Source organism: Abramis brama, assembly GCF_963993115.1.
Source record: "Abramis brama genome assembly, chromosome: 10".
In the NCBI taxonomy this organism is placed as follows: domain Eukaryota; kingdom Metazoa; phylum Chordata; class Actinopteri; order Cypriniformes; family Leuciscidae; genus Abramis; species Abramis brama.
The window spans coordinates 19,658,824-19,675,822 of NC_139972.1; the positions used below are offsets into that span (position 1 = coordinate 19,658,824).

A 16,999-nucleotide genomic window follows, 5' to 3' on the forward strand; every position below is an offset into this window, starting at 1 on the left:
GTTTTCCAACGCTCACCTAATCCTTTATGGTTAAAGGTACATATAGTGCTTATACAGTGATGATTCTCTGTTTATGTTGCCATAGGCAATGTTCTCTATATATTTCTAATTGCCATTGAGTGCATTGATCAGAGTTGGAAATAAACCTTCATTCTCCATCCTTTATCATACTTTGGCCTGCCCCAAAATGAATGAGAGTTTTCATGAGCACATTGCATATGCTCAAGGCTTTTATGTGTTTACAAGCTGAAGATGCATTGAGCTAGAGGCGGTGAGCATGTTTGTTTGGAAGCCTGAGATGTGCCAAGTCAAGGTCCTGACTCATATTCAGTGCCTTCAGAGAGTTCCAGTGGGCAAATGGCCTGTGTGGATGGAAATCTTTTTGTGATGTTTATACGTGTAAAGAATCCAGAGCAAAGAGATCTATCGGTTTGCACCTTTCAGTGGTTTACAGTGTGATCTTCTTTCACCTATCGCTATTCACTACAGCACAGTAGTCTATAATGTAAATCAAACACATAAACACACAATGATTTATAGCTTTCCTAATCAAGTTGGTTGCTGATGTGCAATATAAGTCCTATAATGCCTACTATATCATATCTGATATGCAAATTTTTCTTCGAAATAATCAACATGATCAAAACTTTGCTGAATATCCTGTTCTTGCTCAATGAATCTGTACACAATCTAATACATTCCTTGTGTTGTCTGACTGAGAGTTTATACTTTTTTTAGAAAGTAAAAAGGTTTTTAGTACTAAAAATTCTAAAAGTGTCCCCCTTCAGGTTGAGGTACATGTGTATTTTCATACAGTAAATGTAAGGATAACTGAAATGTAATTTTTTAGAAAAATCCTGTTAAAGTTTGAGAATCAAATGTGATACATCAGGTTTTTGAGGAATGTTTGGTCCCCATTGGCTTTCAGTGTATTAACAAAAACAGCCAAATCACAATGAAAGGATTTTTATTTTTGGGTGAACTATCCCTTTAAATTAAACCAGCCAACTAAACCATGGGGTTCGCCAGTGTGACCGGACATACATCGCCCCATTTTCACCACGTCCACCCATGGGCCTTCCTCCAGGGCACCTAATGAAGCACATTAGCACTGCATCTGTTGCTGTCTAAGCAGTTGCCAGCTAATCTCCACCATGCCAGTTCCCACACAGTCATCTTCAGGCCACATTACAACACTCAGTCTTTATGGCCTATGAAGCCACAAGGCAACTTGCGGGCATGTGATTTAGTGTTGACCGGACGGCTCCACATAAAGCCAGCCTCCGATGCCCCCTCAGTATTAGTCTAATTGAAATGGAAGCAGAGGGGTAATAATGCTATAACAACCCGGCGGTGCTGGCGCACGGGCCCCGCTGTGCTGAAACAGCGTTAATAAACCATAAATAAAATAGATGGCTGAGGGAGTGAAGGGCCCCCCCCCATGTGCCGGCTCATTGAGTCGGTGAGAGTGCTCCCCCTCTCCGTGTCGAGATTAGACAGTCATCAGGGGCAGATACCCTCTCCACATGCCCCGTCGCTGCAGGCGCTGAGCTCTTATACATGTGTGCCGGTGTAAGCGGATGGAAGTCATGAGCAGGGCATAATTACTGTGAGTTCAGATACTCTGTTTTAAGGCTATAAGAGAGAGAGGATGCAAAACTGCCTCATCAAATACTAAAATATACACTAAGCACTGGGAATTAGGGTGTTTTTAAATTGCTTCTACAGCTCAACTTTTGAAACATCACAGGCTAGAAAGCAAGGCTTATTTAGTTCTGATTCATTTAGATTATGATGTGCATTTTGCTTGCATATCAAAGAAATTTTCTCTCAGCTAGTGCTGTAAATTATACAGGAAACCTTCTAACTTGGTTGGGCGTGACAAAACTGTGCTGCACTTGTTGCGCTGCATCTATCTATAAATTACAGAAACGTCTGTCTGTCTGTGTGTCTGTTATTCGCATATCTCTCGAACCGTTAGTCCGATGGATTTCAAACTAGACAAGTGTCTTGCTATGGGCACGAGTAAGTGCAGTGCCAAGTTTGGCGTTGTTTGGATTAGAAATGTAAAAGATATCGTTAAATATATCGTTAAAAGAAGCACACATTGGCTTTTGCTGCTCTAGCCACTGGCCACTCCCCCTCTCACACTGCACACTGAGCGAGCACAGCTGGCCACTCCCCCTCTCACACTGCACACTGAGCGAGCACAGCTGGCCACTCCCCCTCTCACACTGCACACTGAGTGAACACAGCTGGCCACTCCCCCTCTCACACTGCACACTGAGCGAGCACAGCTGGCCACTCCCCCTCTCACACTGCACACTGAGCGAGCACAGCTGGCCACTCCCCCTCTCACACTGCACACTGAGTGAACACAGCGCAGGACCAGAGACAGAGAGGGTCGAAGAAAGCAGCGGAGCTTAAGTAGCGTTTTCTCGGAGTTCACTGTGTAGCCTGCTCTCTGAATCGTCGTGCTTATTCATTTGTGGATGTTAACTGAATCCGTAAGTCAGCTGCACTGTTTATTTCTGAATATTATATTTTATTCTGGTGCGCTTAACGTTATCGCTACTGTGTAATAGTAGTCTATGCTATTCACCAACTAAACATATCCTATTCAATGCGTTCACAGTCTCTTTCACGGCCATCATTTGTAGTAGCCTATTCACAAACTGTTTGCTCAAGCGTAGCGTTTTCTCAGAGTTCACTGTGTTAGCCTGCTCCCTCAATCGTGTAGTTAAATTTTCCATATTTATTGTATGTCATTATGTCAGTATCAGTATTTGCTTTCTACCATGCACAAATAAAAATGTCACTGAACTTTTGCTGTGTAATTGTAACAATGAGCACTCAAACACACCGAACCAACAATTACTAAAAACACACACAAAAACTGATTTTGCATGGGCACTTTGCACTAGTGTTTTTAATTTACAAAAATTAAATTTTTAAACAGCCATTTGTTCATGAATTGGACTATAGGCTACTGGTTGCACTATGTTTTTGATTTTCATTTTGAATCAGTCTATAGGCTACTTATTACACTGTATATATTTTTTTAATTCTTTAAAAAGAACTGGTTTAAATAAGTAATTTGTTCATGAATCAGACTACGCTGTTGAATTAAAATGTTCATTAAATTAAAATTAAATGTTTTTCCCAAAATAACCTCTAGATAAAGTCAAGATGTTGACGAGAGTGATGTAGAAGTATTCACCGTGAAGCTTGGGGTAAAACACCCAATCATAATTACTGTAGTTACCATGTTCTAAACATCACATACTTTGTTTTTCCATCAAATGTAATTTAACTATAGGTGGTTGAACAAAAATATTTTGACTTTGAATTGAAAAATGACCTCAAGTTAGCACCAGCTTTCTAGTTAGCTAGCCAGTTAGCATCAGCTAAAAATATTTTAAAAATAGGTTGATTTTCAGCATGGTTCATTAAAAATATTTATATTTATCTACTGTTGTTTTAGCTTTTCTTTTTAATTTGAAGCTAAAACTGCTTGTACTCTGATATAAATGTATAAAGCAAATTGCTTTAGAGTGGGGTTACACCTTAAACGTGGAGCATCAAGATCGATCAAAACTAAAAGCCATTATAATCAACGAAGCTGTGTAGACTGCTCACCTGTAACACAGTTTGCAGAGTAAACTATAGTTTTCAGATTTTTCATGCAAGTACAGTACCACAGAATCTCAACATCACGTGGGGCACAAAAAATGCTCTTCAGGGTTGTGGATGTCAGTTTTGTATAACACTCGCTTACTGGCTCCTGTATTGTTGCTGAGGTGCACCACCCCATTACGCAGCTCCTCTCTGTTCAGTAAGGGAAAAGAATTGCAGTGATTTATCAAACTGTGGCTTTCTTGGACACAGAATCCAACCTGAGCCAGCAGAGGGGAAAAAAACTTAAACAAAAACATTAATTCTGTTTGACAGGGCCCTCTACCTCTCTAAACACCACCACAGGATCTGAGACCAGAGAGAGAGTGATTCTCGCTTGAAACACGGCAGTGATTCACTTTTGCTGTTGGTTCAGGATCAGATACGGATAATCTGAGCCATGAAAGCAATACTACAGGGCATTGTACAGAACGGTTTAATTAATGCCTGACACCTGAAAAATTGCTGTAATATTTTAGAGAAGACTGGTTCGTAGAAGCTTCTATTGCCTCTAATGTGAGATAACATTTCTTTTGTGATAGGATAGCATCTCGATCATGTGTAATACAACTTGACATTTTTACCTGTTATTTACAGGGCTTTGGTGTAATTGAAGACCTTGTGCTTGCCGTTAGCTGCTAGCCCTATGAGCTCTTTGCTTGCTGTGTGCAGACAGTGTCAAGTTATCTCTAAAGACTTTGGCTAGAATTCACTTTGCTGTATTGCATTTTAAAATCTGTGTTTATGACTAACCTCCCACAATCCAGTTTAACCAGATGCAATGTGAACTGAAATACCACTATGCCATAGTATTTAAATTAAATAAACATTCATTTCTTTGCAAAAGAACAAAAAACTATTTAAATCTAAATTAAGCTTATTATATTGTGCTTTATTTAACAGGTAAAATGCCAGATCTTGGTAGACTGCTGCATCCTCCGCAACTTCTCGCTCAGAAGCAGTTGTGCCATGAAAATGGCTCATCACAGACTTTTTTGGGCCTCAATTGCATGATTTATGTACATTCAAATTACATTCATTTTTAGAAATGAAATATTTAATTTTATTAAATATATTATTTATATTTGTATTTTATATCTATATAAATTAATTATTTTTAAATTTAAAAAACTAAAACTAATAAAACAAAAAAAAAGCTATTGAAGTTATCTTTGAAAATGGTACAGCGCTATTATTTACCAAATTTATTTACAGTTGCAATGCATGCAAATAAATGTGCTTATGGTTGGCACATTTCATTATTGATGAATTATCCCGCTTAGCGCTGGAAAAGATTTGTGTTAGGCCTGTTTCAGTCAGCTAAAGAAGTTGAGAGCAGATATGACATGGATCCAAGCCAGGTCAAAGGTTATAATATATCGCCCCTGTGCAAATTTTTTGGCCTCAGGCTCAGTCTTGTCATTGGTGACAAAAACAACACCCACACTCCGCTCTGAATTTCAACTGCTAACAATACGGCTGCCGCAGCCACATCGAGACGGAGAAATGAGCCCTGAAATTTATGTCATAAATTGCAAAAACATTCTCAGAGGAGGATTGGGGGGAGGAGACGAAAAAATTGGTGTTGGGAAAGCAGTTCTTAGCTCGACTGGCACTTGCGGTCTAACCTGGATTTACTGCCTCGCAGGGCCTACTGCGGAGGCAGTGCGAACTTTTGTGATGAAGGAGAAGATGGTCACTTGCTTATCAAAGCATGATCCTTCATATGCAGACACAGTTCTGTACATGACTTGCAATTAAATTCTCTCTGGCCTTGAATTTTTACCTCTTTCATTTCAAAGAAAAATCTCTGTCTTTTATGTCTTTAGTATTCACATCATCGGGGCTTGTTGATTTTCACAGGTAGAAGGTAAAATGGAAAAATTGCACTGTTGTAGCTTGCAAATGTTTTCTAAATTGCAGCACTTCGATCCAAGACCTTCTTCAGGCCTTTTGAAAGTGTGAAAGAAACGTTTTCTTGTTTGATTAGGTCGCTGGTGTGTCTTGTTAGTCTATTAACCTGTGTGTATATAAGCACTTGTGTTCCTGTGTTTGTTGTCTGGTGTTTTCCTTTGGTGGATGTTACGTTGCTGGTCTCAGTCTTGCTCCCTGGTTTTCTTGATTTTCTTGTGTTTAGTTCATTTTGTTACATTTTTGTTTGTTAATATTCTGTTGTGGATATCCTCTGCACTTGGATCCTGCCTTCACTCTTCTCTGAGAGCTCGGTGTGACAGAGAATAAGTCCTGACCAAGAAACACTGGGACTGTGTTCAAAATCGCCCCTATCGCCATTCACTATTCCCTACAATACTCCACTAATATAGTCCACTTGAAGGAATGAATAGAAATGAGTGAGTGAATTTGTACAATGAGAGTGCCGGAAGGGCTGAGCTTTTGCATAGTTTGCTTGCTATTTAATAATCATTTGAAACTGGCAGCTCCAGTAGTAATGAAAATATTTATCTTGAATTCTGTCATGGTAACTAGCATGTACAAACCTTGTTTAAACTATTTAATAAGCAATCAAAAAGAAATGTATACCTGTTAAATATTACGCTGTACCCACATTGGACCAGAGGTTTGGAAAATGGATGATTCAGCTGCAAGCGCCATCTTCTAGCGAGACCTGGGAATTCATTCGGCACGACCCTCACAGTGCATTATGGGTATACATCAGTTGTACACTTGTCATTGAGGTGCATTATGGGATTGAATGAGTGCACTTGATAACGTCCACTGTTGTTTAGGACACCACTACAAATGGCTGTCCCCCCAAATAGTGCACTATTTAAGGGCATGGGGCGATTTCAGTGTATTTTAAATACACAAGGGCTAACAATATAACAAGACACACCTGGGAACAATCAAGACTAATGAACGGGGAACCAATCAACAAAAGGACTAAAAAACATGGAAAAGAACATAAAAGAACACACAGGACAAACAGGAACAGTGACAACAGTGGTCAATAAACACTAATTTTACAGCCCTATTCAGAAGACCAAAGCTTATGTAAGAGGCCATTTTTAATGAAGGTTTATTTAAACCAGACCAGTAACTAAGATTACTTAAATACAAATAATGTTATTGAGGCATCATTTATTTCAAACCTGCTTCTAAATGGCACATAGAAACAAAATGAAACCTCGTTGAATTGTCACTGGTCATTGTATACCGTATGTCATCAGACATTCAGACGGTCTGTCTAAGTGGGCCAGATTAAGCTGCTATGTGGACCAGAGTTTTGCGAGACTCTGTGTGAAAGTCAAAATGGAAAGAGTGTCCAGTTGAAAATGATTAAGAATCTGCACTAGTCTCAGCGGTAGAGAGGGTTTTGCTCTATTGCGACCATTAGGCCAAATGTGAGTCTAATCTATCATCTTAGGCAGCTAATGATTGTCTCCATGCATCCCAGCAGGCCCATTCTGGCTGGGGAAACGGACAGTGTTCAGGGTTCGGGTTTATTTGTCACACAGAAAAGGTCGACTGCGGTCTGGAGAACATGGAGAGAGGACATGCATTGGGGACAGACCCTCGGAGACCATATTAAACTGAGAGAAAGAAAGACAGATGGAGTTTGTTAAGATAATAAGTCTTCTTGAAATAAGTGGGAGTCGCCGTAATGCAATATTCAAACTCCCCACAGACCTTAGTCTCAGTCTAATGATAGTTTCAGAGCTGCTTCAGACGTTTGTTTAAATAAGTGTGGTCTGACGTGCTGCAGTTTTAATCATGTGCCTAATCATTTATTCTTTTTCTCTCCATTACAGCATTTGTCTTGAGTTGCAACTTCCCTGATAGACCAGCGTATGGAGATGTGTCCGTCACAAGCCTCCATGCGGAGGGAGAGGCCTATTTCTACTGCTTCAATGGATATCAACTCCAGGGTCCCTCCACACTGACGTGCCGCAATGCCACCACACCCTACTGGAGTGGCAGAGTGCCACGCTGTCTTGGTGAGACCCAAACTTGATGAATTTAGGGGTTGTTTACACTTGTAGTTCGGTTCGCTTGGTTCATTTGGTCCAGACCCCCACAAAAAAACAAACATTTAATCCTGGTCCGCTTAGCGTTCACATTGGCATTTTAACCCCAAACCTAAAGATACCAAACCTAAATATATAGGGATATGTTCACAACCTGATTGGTCGGCTTTTATTACATATTTTCCATGACAGAACTTACTGAACATCCAAAACAATGTTGTGTGCTGGGCCAAATGCGCTCGTTGTATGTGCGTAGCCTATATATGATGGTATTTTGACCAGCTGAGAACTCGTGAAGAGCTTATAAAATGTGTAAAGGAGTCGATCAGCACCAGGAATCCCTTTGTCACGCACACAAATGAAGATCTGCTGCGAGGAGACGCGGTTCTGATGTCTGTACCGAACTGTGATGGAAAACATCTCGACTATGATCTTTTCAGTGGTCTGTGTCCGTTTGTTTGGTGCGCACCAGGGTTCAGATGGCACCGTTCAACTTATTCAAATGAACCGCACTAACAGTAATTGCACCAGGGTTAATTTTAATCGAACAAAACATGCCAAGAGTGAACACACGTATGTTTTTTACCTGACAACCACTGGGATTACATTGGTGAAATTGGTTACACTGGTGGCTAGACCAGTCGTTCCACTGAAAAATTACAATTTAGACAAGAATTAAAGTGCTTTGACAAAAAATGTGCCTCACATTTCTACTTTTATAATATCTGAATAATGATGGCATCATTTACCTCCATTAAGTTTATTATTCTTACCAAGAATTTTGCTTTTATTTTAACTAAAGGAATCTGTGCTATTTGACATTATGCCCCAAATGCGGTCCATTGAACATCACTTGAATTGGACCCAAGTGATCCCTTTAAAGGGTTATGGATCTAAGCTGCTAATACAATAGATGCAGGTTGCTTCCAGGTGGCTGTAAACTTGAAGTTGAAACTACCTAACATGTCACATCTGCCCTTTCACCAGATAGACTCTTAATTGCAGGTTGCTCCAGAGGGATTGTCCCTGTATTGAGTGCGCTACAACAAAAGCATCAGCTAAATGACAGTTAATTACCAAATCTGCAGTATTTGATCTCTGCCCCTGAGAAATTCAATTATGAAGCAGTAGCACTAGTAAGCAGCACTGTTAATGTTACAAGTACAGGAAAATCTATGAAATAGTAGTTTCTGCTTTTAATGAACCTTATTTCATTTTTATCTAGATGCAAGTGGTTTTGCCTGCCAATGATAAACACAGCCTCCTCACACTTGCTGATTTGCATCATTGTGAAGCTGCCCTGGACTCACTCACTAGCAATTATCCTTCGTTTTATTTTTTTCGTTTCACCATAAACATACACCCACAAGTCATTTTGTCATTCAGACGCAACCAAACCTCATGCCTGTGTAAATATTTAGTCCACACAGGTGTGATTTAACTTGACAGAGGAGAAACTCCCGGTGCGGTTGCTCCCTCCTCCTTTTAAGTTAATTGGGGTTTGATCATTGATTTTGGCTGGAATGGTTGTAACAGAATTGTTTGTGCTACAAGGCAGTGAATATTAACAACCGTACCCCCTCAAGGCAGCCTGGTGTGACAGCGTGATTGACAGGTCTGCCTCCTCTGCATAAATAAGGACTTTTTGTGCCTCAATCTCTTTGTAGAGCCGAATCCCAGAGCTGGAGAACTCTTCCCTCTTGCATGACAAACAGAACAACATCTTCGATTGCAAACAAGACCGGATTCCCTGAAGGACGGCTGTTTTGATGAAGGATCTCATTTAGTGCTTCGGCGGCACGAGTCGTGAGGTGGTTTAGTTAGCCTGCGGCTGCCAGACGTGGCCTATAGGACCCGGGGTTTTTCACTTTTCGCCATTATTTTGGAGTGAAATCGCATAAATGTGCAGTTTTAGAAGCATGCTGATGCGGAGCCGGGCCAGAGTGTCAGAGTCTGATTACTGATCAGCATGGGCCGGCTGCCAGGGAGCAGGGAGCTTTGGGTCCACTTTAATTACGTTCTGTCCGCCTGACTAACCTTCAGCTGTCAAGCTCTGAAGGAATTCCTCCGACAAGCTCTCACTCTTTTTTTTTGTTGCTTTAACAAAAACTGTTTACTGTTGCTTTAGTAATAGTAATCCTTCTCTGTTTGAGTCGTTGTGGTCTAAAGTTTCTTGAGTCAAGAGGTGGCATAAATACAATAACTTAAATGCTCCTCTTTTCATTTTCAGCATTTTTCATTTCTGAATTAAAAATAATTGAATGGCTTTGTGGGGGATGAATTTCAGTGTGACACAACTGTCCTGATATCACAATGAAAACATTTTTCAATTAAAATTCTTTTAGTGTTTTTGTTTTATACAAAACTGATTCCCGTATTATTACTATTTGGTTTTTTCCCCAAAGTCTTGTGGTATGACCAAAATGCAGAAAAAAAATTATAAAACAGGAAATTATATCATAGAGAGGACCCCTGTCAAGTTCAGGAAGTTTCTTAAAATGACAGGTAATTTAACCTTTTAATGACAAGGCAAGATTACTTCAACGTGTAAAAGGTATATTAATTATTTACTATATGTATATTATTATCGTAAAATACTAATAAAATACTATACAATTATTTAAATAAAAATAATTATTAATAATGAAATTGTACACTAGCATTTGTTCACGGAGTCAGGGAATTATGTTAATACTTGACACTTTTTATAGTCATTACATTTAAACTTTTGTTGAAAATGGTATAAAAGTCTTTGAAAAATATATATGAAACCAGCATAAATACAACGAGTAAATTTTTAAGATCTCGGCACATGTGTTTTAAACTAGATTTTAAAAAGTCTTTTATAATCCCAAGCACCTGGTGCATCTGAAATCACATAATGTCTAAGTAAGTACGGCTTTTAATGGGAAAAAAAATTGCGACCGTTAAAAATATATATTCTATAGGCTACAGAATGAATGTATGTAGTATGAATAAATCCCACTTTACTACATCGGCCATGTTGACATTGTCATGTGACTTGTGGTGTCAGTTGCATCGCTTCACTGCCATTCAGAACTGCTCTCCCGTGGCCTCATGGGATAGAAAACATCCATCAGATTTGCACGTCAGAATCTCGCCGTAAGTAGTAGGTCATTCGGATTCTTTTCACCTACTGTTGAATTCAGACATACTCCTCATTTCAGATACAGTTTTTCTCCTACTATATAAGCACACATTTTCATACACTGAGGGTATCTGAAAGTCTTTGACGTGTACCCTCACTTACTATGTCTTCTTATTGCTACATTATTGTGTTTTAGATAGAGATCTAGTCTCTGTGTTCATGCACTATGAAAGAGTTTTGTTATCCACAGCTCAAAGCTCATTCTGAGGGCTTTCCTTGAACTCTAGCGCTCTTATTTTTTATTTAAGTGCAATGGCGTCTGTCTCCTTCCATTTGTACTTTGAACAGTGGCCTGTGGTGGAATGGTGAAGAACGCGACTCTCGGCCGCATTGTATCGCCTGGTTTCCCTGGCAACTACAGCAACAACCTGACCTGCCACTGGGTGCTGGAGGCCCCTGAGGGTCAAAGACTGCACGTGCACTTCGAAAAGGTGGCCCTCGCCGAAGATGATGACAGGTTCGTATCAGTCAACTCACTCAGTACTCCGCTATTATACACTAATTAGTCAACTGATGTTCAAAGAGACAGTTGGAGAAGCTCAGAGTGTCTCTTCACAGTGCGTCACACTCCAAATGTGGCGCTGCTCTTCAGGGCATTATCTGCTACGGCGAGAGCGAGGGATGATAGGAACAGCTGTGAGTGCGTGAGTGAAAGTGGATGAAAGTTTCTGAGATCAGACACTTGCTCTCCTTTAAAATAATTTAGAATAATCAAATCCCCTCGTGCAGGCGCGGAGAGAGCGATTACAGCCCACTCCGGGGCCTCAGGAGGGGGATTAAGTTATTTTTATTAGCAGTATCCGCTTTTTCTGCAGGCTTTGCTAACAAATGGACTTTTAATGAGGTCACTTGCTGCTCAGCTATTCAAAATCATATCAGGCAATTATTATGAAAACTGCCAAAAGACAGTACTAGAAGTCGGAGGAACGTTACATCTGCTGCCAAACAGATACTGTAGAAAGATTCGCTGTTTTGAACCAAACTAAACCATTCTGTTCTGTTTATGTCTGCAGGTTTCTGATAAAAAATGGCAACCACATCGACTCGCCCATTCTGTATGACTCGTATGAGGTGGAATACCTTCCGAACGAGGGGATCGTTTGTTCCGACAGATATCTATTTGTGGAGTTCACGACGGATGGTTTCGGGACCAACACGGGGGTGGCCATCAGATATGAAGGTACGGACTAACTAGACAATTCATTGTAAGCTTAAGTAAATCGTAGAACCATTGCCACCAATGGTCTTTATGATCAAATTATGAGAATCGCAGCCCAGGTCAGTTCGCGAGTGAACCAATCACTAATTAACGTCAGTCAGAATGAATACAATCTGATTTCACATTCTGAAAGTTCTGTTTGCATGAACTATAAATGCTGCAATCTGATTCACATATTCGTTTACATGTGCATTACATGCATTCTCAACAAAATTTCAGTCGCCACATTCAGAACCGAGAAAACCATCGGGAAAATGTCACTAGAGCTATTTTTACTGGAGTGCAATTTCTATCTTGATGACACATCTAAAAAGAAAGCTGACAAATATGTTAGAAGAGCTTTTTTAGCAAATGTAAATATTAAGTCTCCTCCACTGACCAGTTCGTAAGACGCGAGACATTAACATACACACGTTCATAAGTCATTGAATGTATGTAAACATCATGACCCATTGCGTGTGCACAAGGTTTTTTGGAACTGGTTGGATTCAAGTGTGGATCGATTGATGTTTTCTATTTAGAATTTTTTATTCGATTGACTGCCATCAATTCGATTATAAGCGTATTATTTGGGTGTAAATGTAGATAATGATTCAGTTCACTAATGTCTTATTCATTATCAGTTTTTTAGTCACTGTACAGCATTGGTCACAGGACGTCGTAATAATGAGGACTTGACACATTTTTTTATCCGTCCTCCGCTGCTTTGTCTCTGAACCGGGCCATACACGGCGGCGGTTACCGAGTTCAAACGTTGTTTTAAGAACACATGTCCTTTACAGAGCCTCAGGGCTGTGGTGGAGACAAAGAGTGTACCTTCCGGCACATTCCCCTTGTTGCTTCGATTCACACCAAAGATCTTTTCTCTTACGTGCCTTGCTAAACACTCCTTAGATTCATGCCTCAAATGAGATTTATTCAGATTAGATCAAATGGAAATCGAATCAAATGCAACCCGGCAAGGTCATTAAAATGAGTTTTAACTTGAAACAGAAATTGCATAAATTACATTCCTATTCCCTCTGACAGGTCAGTCGAATGTGTGCAGTTGCATTTGTTCACAGGGATGACATGCACACCTCGGGACCTCGCAGTCATTATCTGGCGAGATCAATCTAATCTCATTTACCATGCCACAATCCGATTATGCTATCTACAATATACTAATGTGCCTTCACGGCTACCTGTAATAATTTGGCTTGTCTTCTCACTCTTCTGACACCTCTCTGAATTTCACACCAGTTAGAGTGCTCAGCCTTTAATAGTCTTTCTGATTGAAGTGCTTAAAATCAAAATGGATCTGTTTTTATCAATTTCAATAGACTAGCAAAAGAACTGATCTGGAACTCTTTGTGTATCGAGAAGCCACACATTGAATACTTGTTCAGTTCTCTGAAGGCCATTTAAACCAGAATCATGTAAATCTATGTAAGAATTGTATTTGAATGGAATATTTGTATTTGCTGAAATAGAGGTATTGTCATATTTTTCAGAGGTAAATTTCTTTATTTTTTGACCTTGTTAACTTGACCTGGGGCACCTCATACTCACACGCGCCTCATTCTCTCACGAGTCACAACTCTTCACGTTCATCATAAGACTGCTCTTATGTTATGAAGATACTCAACAAAAAGACATTTTGGCATAATTGTGTGTTATTGTTCGTTTAAGCGCGAAAGAGAACTGTATTCTGGCGTTCTGTCTTGTGCGCACGCACGATAGCGCGAGTCTTTTGTGTCACAGTCAGGACATTCACAGGCAGCGCGCTCTTTTTTTGTCTTGTCGCGCATGAATGGTTTAAAAGCATTTGCATGAATAAGAGCGGGATCATGTAACACTAGCCAAAGGATGACAAAAATTAACAGATGCTGCATTAATTGCGTTAACAGCCCTAATTTGTTTATTTCATATAAAATCGCAGCATTTTGCATCATATAATCACGTTGGCTTTTATAGCGATTGCGATATTATTAATCGTGCAGCACTAATAAATATATAAAACTGAAGCAAGTATTTTTGATCACAATTTAATCTAATTGATGAGAAATAACTAATTTATGATTTTTCTTTCCTATGGGGAACTCACTCATGGCAATAACACAAAATGTGCAATGCGCATTAAATTAAATTATGTGCAAAGCTCATTTCCATATAAATCTGACTTTTATGTTGATGCCATCTTATGTAATGATTGTTTCTGTGGATATAAGAGAGCAAGAATCAACTGATGATTAAAATGACTAATTTTTACTTCTTTTAGAGAAGGAGCCAGATGAATACAAAGATGAATAATGCAAATGTGTCTGGGTAAGGGGATTGGTGGAGGGGGAGGGGTACAGTTTGCTGTAATTGGCAGAATGGCCTGTGTTTATTAAACAGAGCGAGGCTGAAAGTGGGTAGTCTAATCTAGCGCATGCTTGAATGAGGCCGGACCCGGAGGGATATCAAAGCCAGTGTTTACCCATAGTCTGAACATCCTCATCTTAAGTCTCCTCCTCTTGCTCTAATCTCTATTCTACATTCTCAGGCGAGCACAACAACCAATAACGGTTCAGCCAGGCATGTCAGTTTGTTGTTTCCCTGAGTGAGTTTGTTCATTCACGTTGCACATTTATTCACGTTGTCGAGCCGTCTCTCTTCCTTTTGCGCCCGTAAATGGCCTTGCAAGTCTGGCTAAGGTTGATTAACTAACAATATCCTTCCAAGGGCAACCCGAAACCTTGGTTTTGCATCCAGGAGGATTTTGATTGGTGGGAATGTAAAACGCTGCACATTGCTTTGCCACATTCAACAGACAAATTATTTTAGACTGCCATCTAAAAATGCTTTTAAATTCAGATTCCGCGTTGCCCTCTGCCTTTCCAATGAAATTATTATGTGAAAGGCTGAGCCGAGCGGACTGGTTGTCTGTGTGTTTTAAGCTCTTCTGAAATCAGATGCTTGGTGATAGTGTTTGGACTGTGATGTACGTCTTGGAGCAGGTGATTTATGGTGTGTCCTCTCAGCTTTTGCAGCAGGGCACTGCTACGAGCCATTCGTCAAGTACGGCAACTTCACCAGCACTGACAGCACCTACGCTGTGGGCACGGTTGTGGAGTTCACCTGCGACCCCGGCTACACCCTGGAGCAGGGCTCCGTTATCATCGAGTGCATGGATCCCAGCAACCCTCAATGGAATGAGACTGAACCCGCCTGCAGAGGTGTGTGTGGGAATGTTTGCATATGCATATGTACTAGGATTGGGCCAAATTCAGAAGTGAAGAATTAGCTCCTTTTCAGTTTATGAGAGTGAATTTGAATCTGTCCGTTAGGTCTATAAACTTTCAATGATTTTAAAACTTTTTTTAACTTTCAAACAAGGCTTTGTCAAGCTAACACTTTTGTCTTTGTTTTGAGTTCAGTTTTTTGAATTGCACAACCCTATGTACACTGTGGGTCAAATTCACTGTTCAATAAAAATGTGCATTTTATTCACAAAGCACCTCCAAACTTGTTCATTCAGGCGTTAAATGCACTAGCATATAGCACCACACTTTATTTAATTTGTGATGAAATTGAAGTAGCGACAGATCTTTTCATCCATTTTGTGACGTACATGCAAGTGTAACGGATTATCAGAAAATAAAAAATGATTTAGGCGGGGATTGGTTCAAATTTAACCTAATAATATTATTAATACCGGTTATTATTATTATTATTATTATTATAATTAACTGGCCATCTGTCCAGGGTGTCCCCCACCTATGGCCAGAGATGCTGGGATAGGCTCCAGAGGATAATGCGGATTGGAGATTGAGAGATGCTGGGATAGGCTCCAGAGGATAAAGCGGATTGGAGATTGGATAGATGGATTATCATCATTATTATTATTTGAATTATTATTTGAATATTTATTGAGTGATTTCTTATTTTATTTCTTGTATTATTCATCAAAAGCTGATCTAATCAATGTAAAGAGCATTATAACTAGCCATTTATCCAAAAGTGTTTACCTAAACTGGATAATTTGCTTCATGAATCTGGTGCTAAACAACACAGGCAGCATGTAAATAAAGCTGTCAGGCACAAATGATTCTCTCCTCTACGTTCACACGTGCGGAGGGTATAGTGTAAGCTTTACATTTATGCGTTTCTGTGTATATCCTGCATTAGTTAGCTGCTGAAGAGCTCTACATGCCGCATGTGCAAGTACAGTACAAGCGCCTCACATCCTTTTAGTGCCTTTTCTATGTAATCCACTACATCCTGTGTCACCTGGATGGGTTTCAGACACTCTTAGCCACAGTCACGCACCTAAAGCAGCACTAAAAGCATTAAGCCATGGATGCTAGAACCAGGTGCACAGAGCCGAAGAATGTGGGAGAATGCCTCACTCATAATGCCCAGATTCCACACACACACACACGGTTATCTTATCTGACCCGTTGCTCAAGTACATTTCTTGAGCCTCACAATAGAGTTTGGATTGAAAGGATTTAATCGTACTGGCTCTAGAAGAGGGTCAAGACAACAGCTTTTCCATTTGAAAATGTGCTTACATCCAGCTAAGCCAGTGTAGTGATGTGAATAGGGGGGAAATGAAAACAGGAAGCAATGAGTCATTTGTTAATCTGGCCAGAATTTTTCATTTAGACCCTAGTCGGATTAATCCAGAGCTTGAGCTCTGTTCGAGAGCTGGGAGAACTTTTGAATATACAGTGATTTTGTATAACATCAGTGTTGTTATTAACTAAAAATATTAAAATCATTTTCATTCATTAAAATTAAGATGAAATAAAATATAATTATTAGATGAAATGTTGCCTAAATTCTACAGTTTATATAATACTAAAATAACACTGACAACATTCATTTTATTTATTTATTCTGATATTTATTTCATTGTGCAATAAATAAGATTTAATACAGATTAAATAAATATTTGGGTACTTTTGCATTTTAGGTACTTTT

The 16,999-nt window shown here is 39.6% G+C and overlaps 1 protein-coding gene across 3 annotated transcripts in view; it reads left to right on the forward strand.

The window, feature by feature from the left end:
* sez6b (seizure related 6 homolog b) overlaps positions 1–16,999 on the forward strand; it is a 187,852-nt gene that overhangs the window by 148,583 nt on the left and 22,270 nt on the right. For all 3 annotated transcript variants that reach the window (XM_084127126.1, XM_084127128.1, XM_084127127.1), the window contains exons 5-8: positions 7,446–7,631; positions 11,119–11,287; positions 11,844–12,010; positions 15,055–15,249. In XM_084127126.1, coding sequence (XP_083983252.1) covers positions 7,446–7,631; positions 11,119–11,287; positions 11,844–12,010; positions 15,055–15,249 — 717 coding nt within the window. The remainder of the gene's footprint in view (positions 1–7,445; positions 7,632–11,118; positions 11,288–11,843; positions 12,011–15,054; positions 15,250–16,999) is intronic.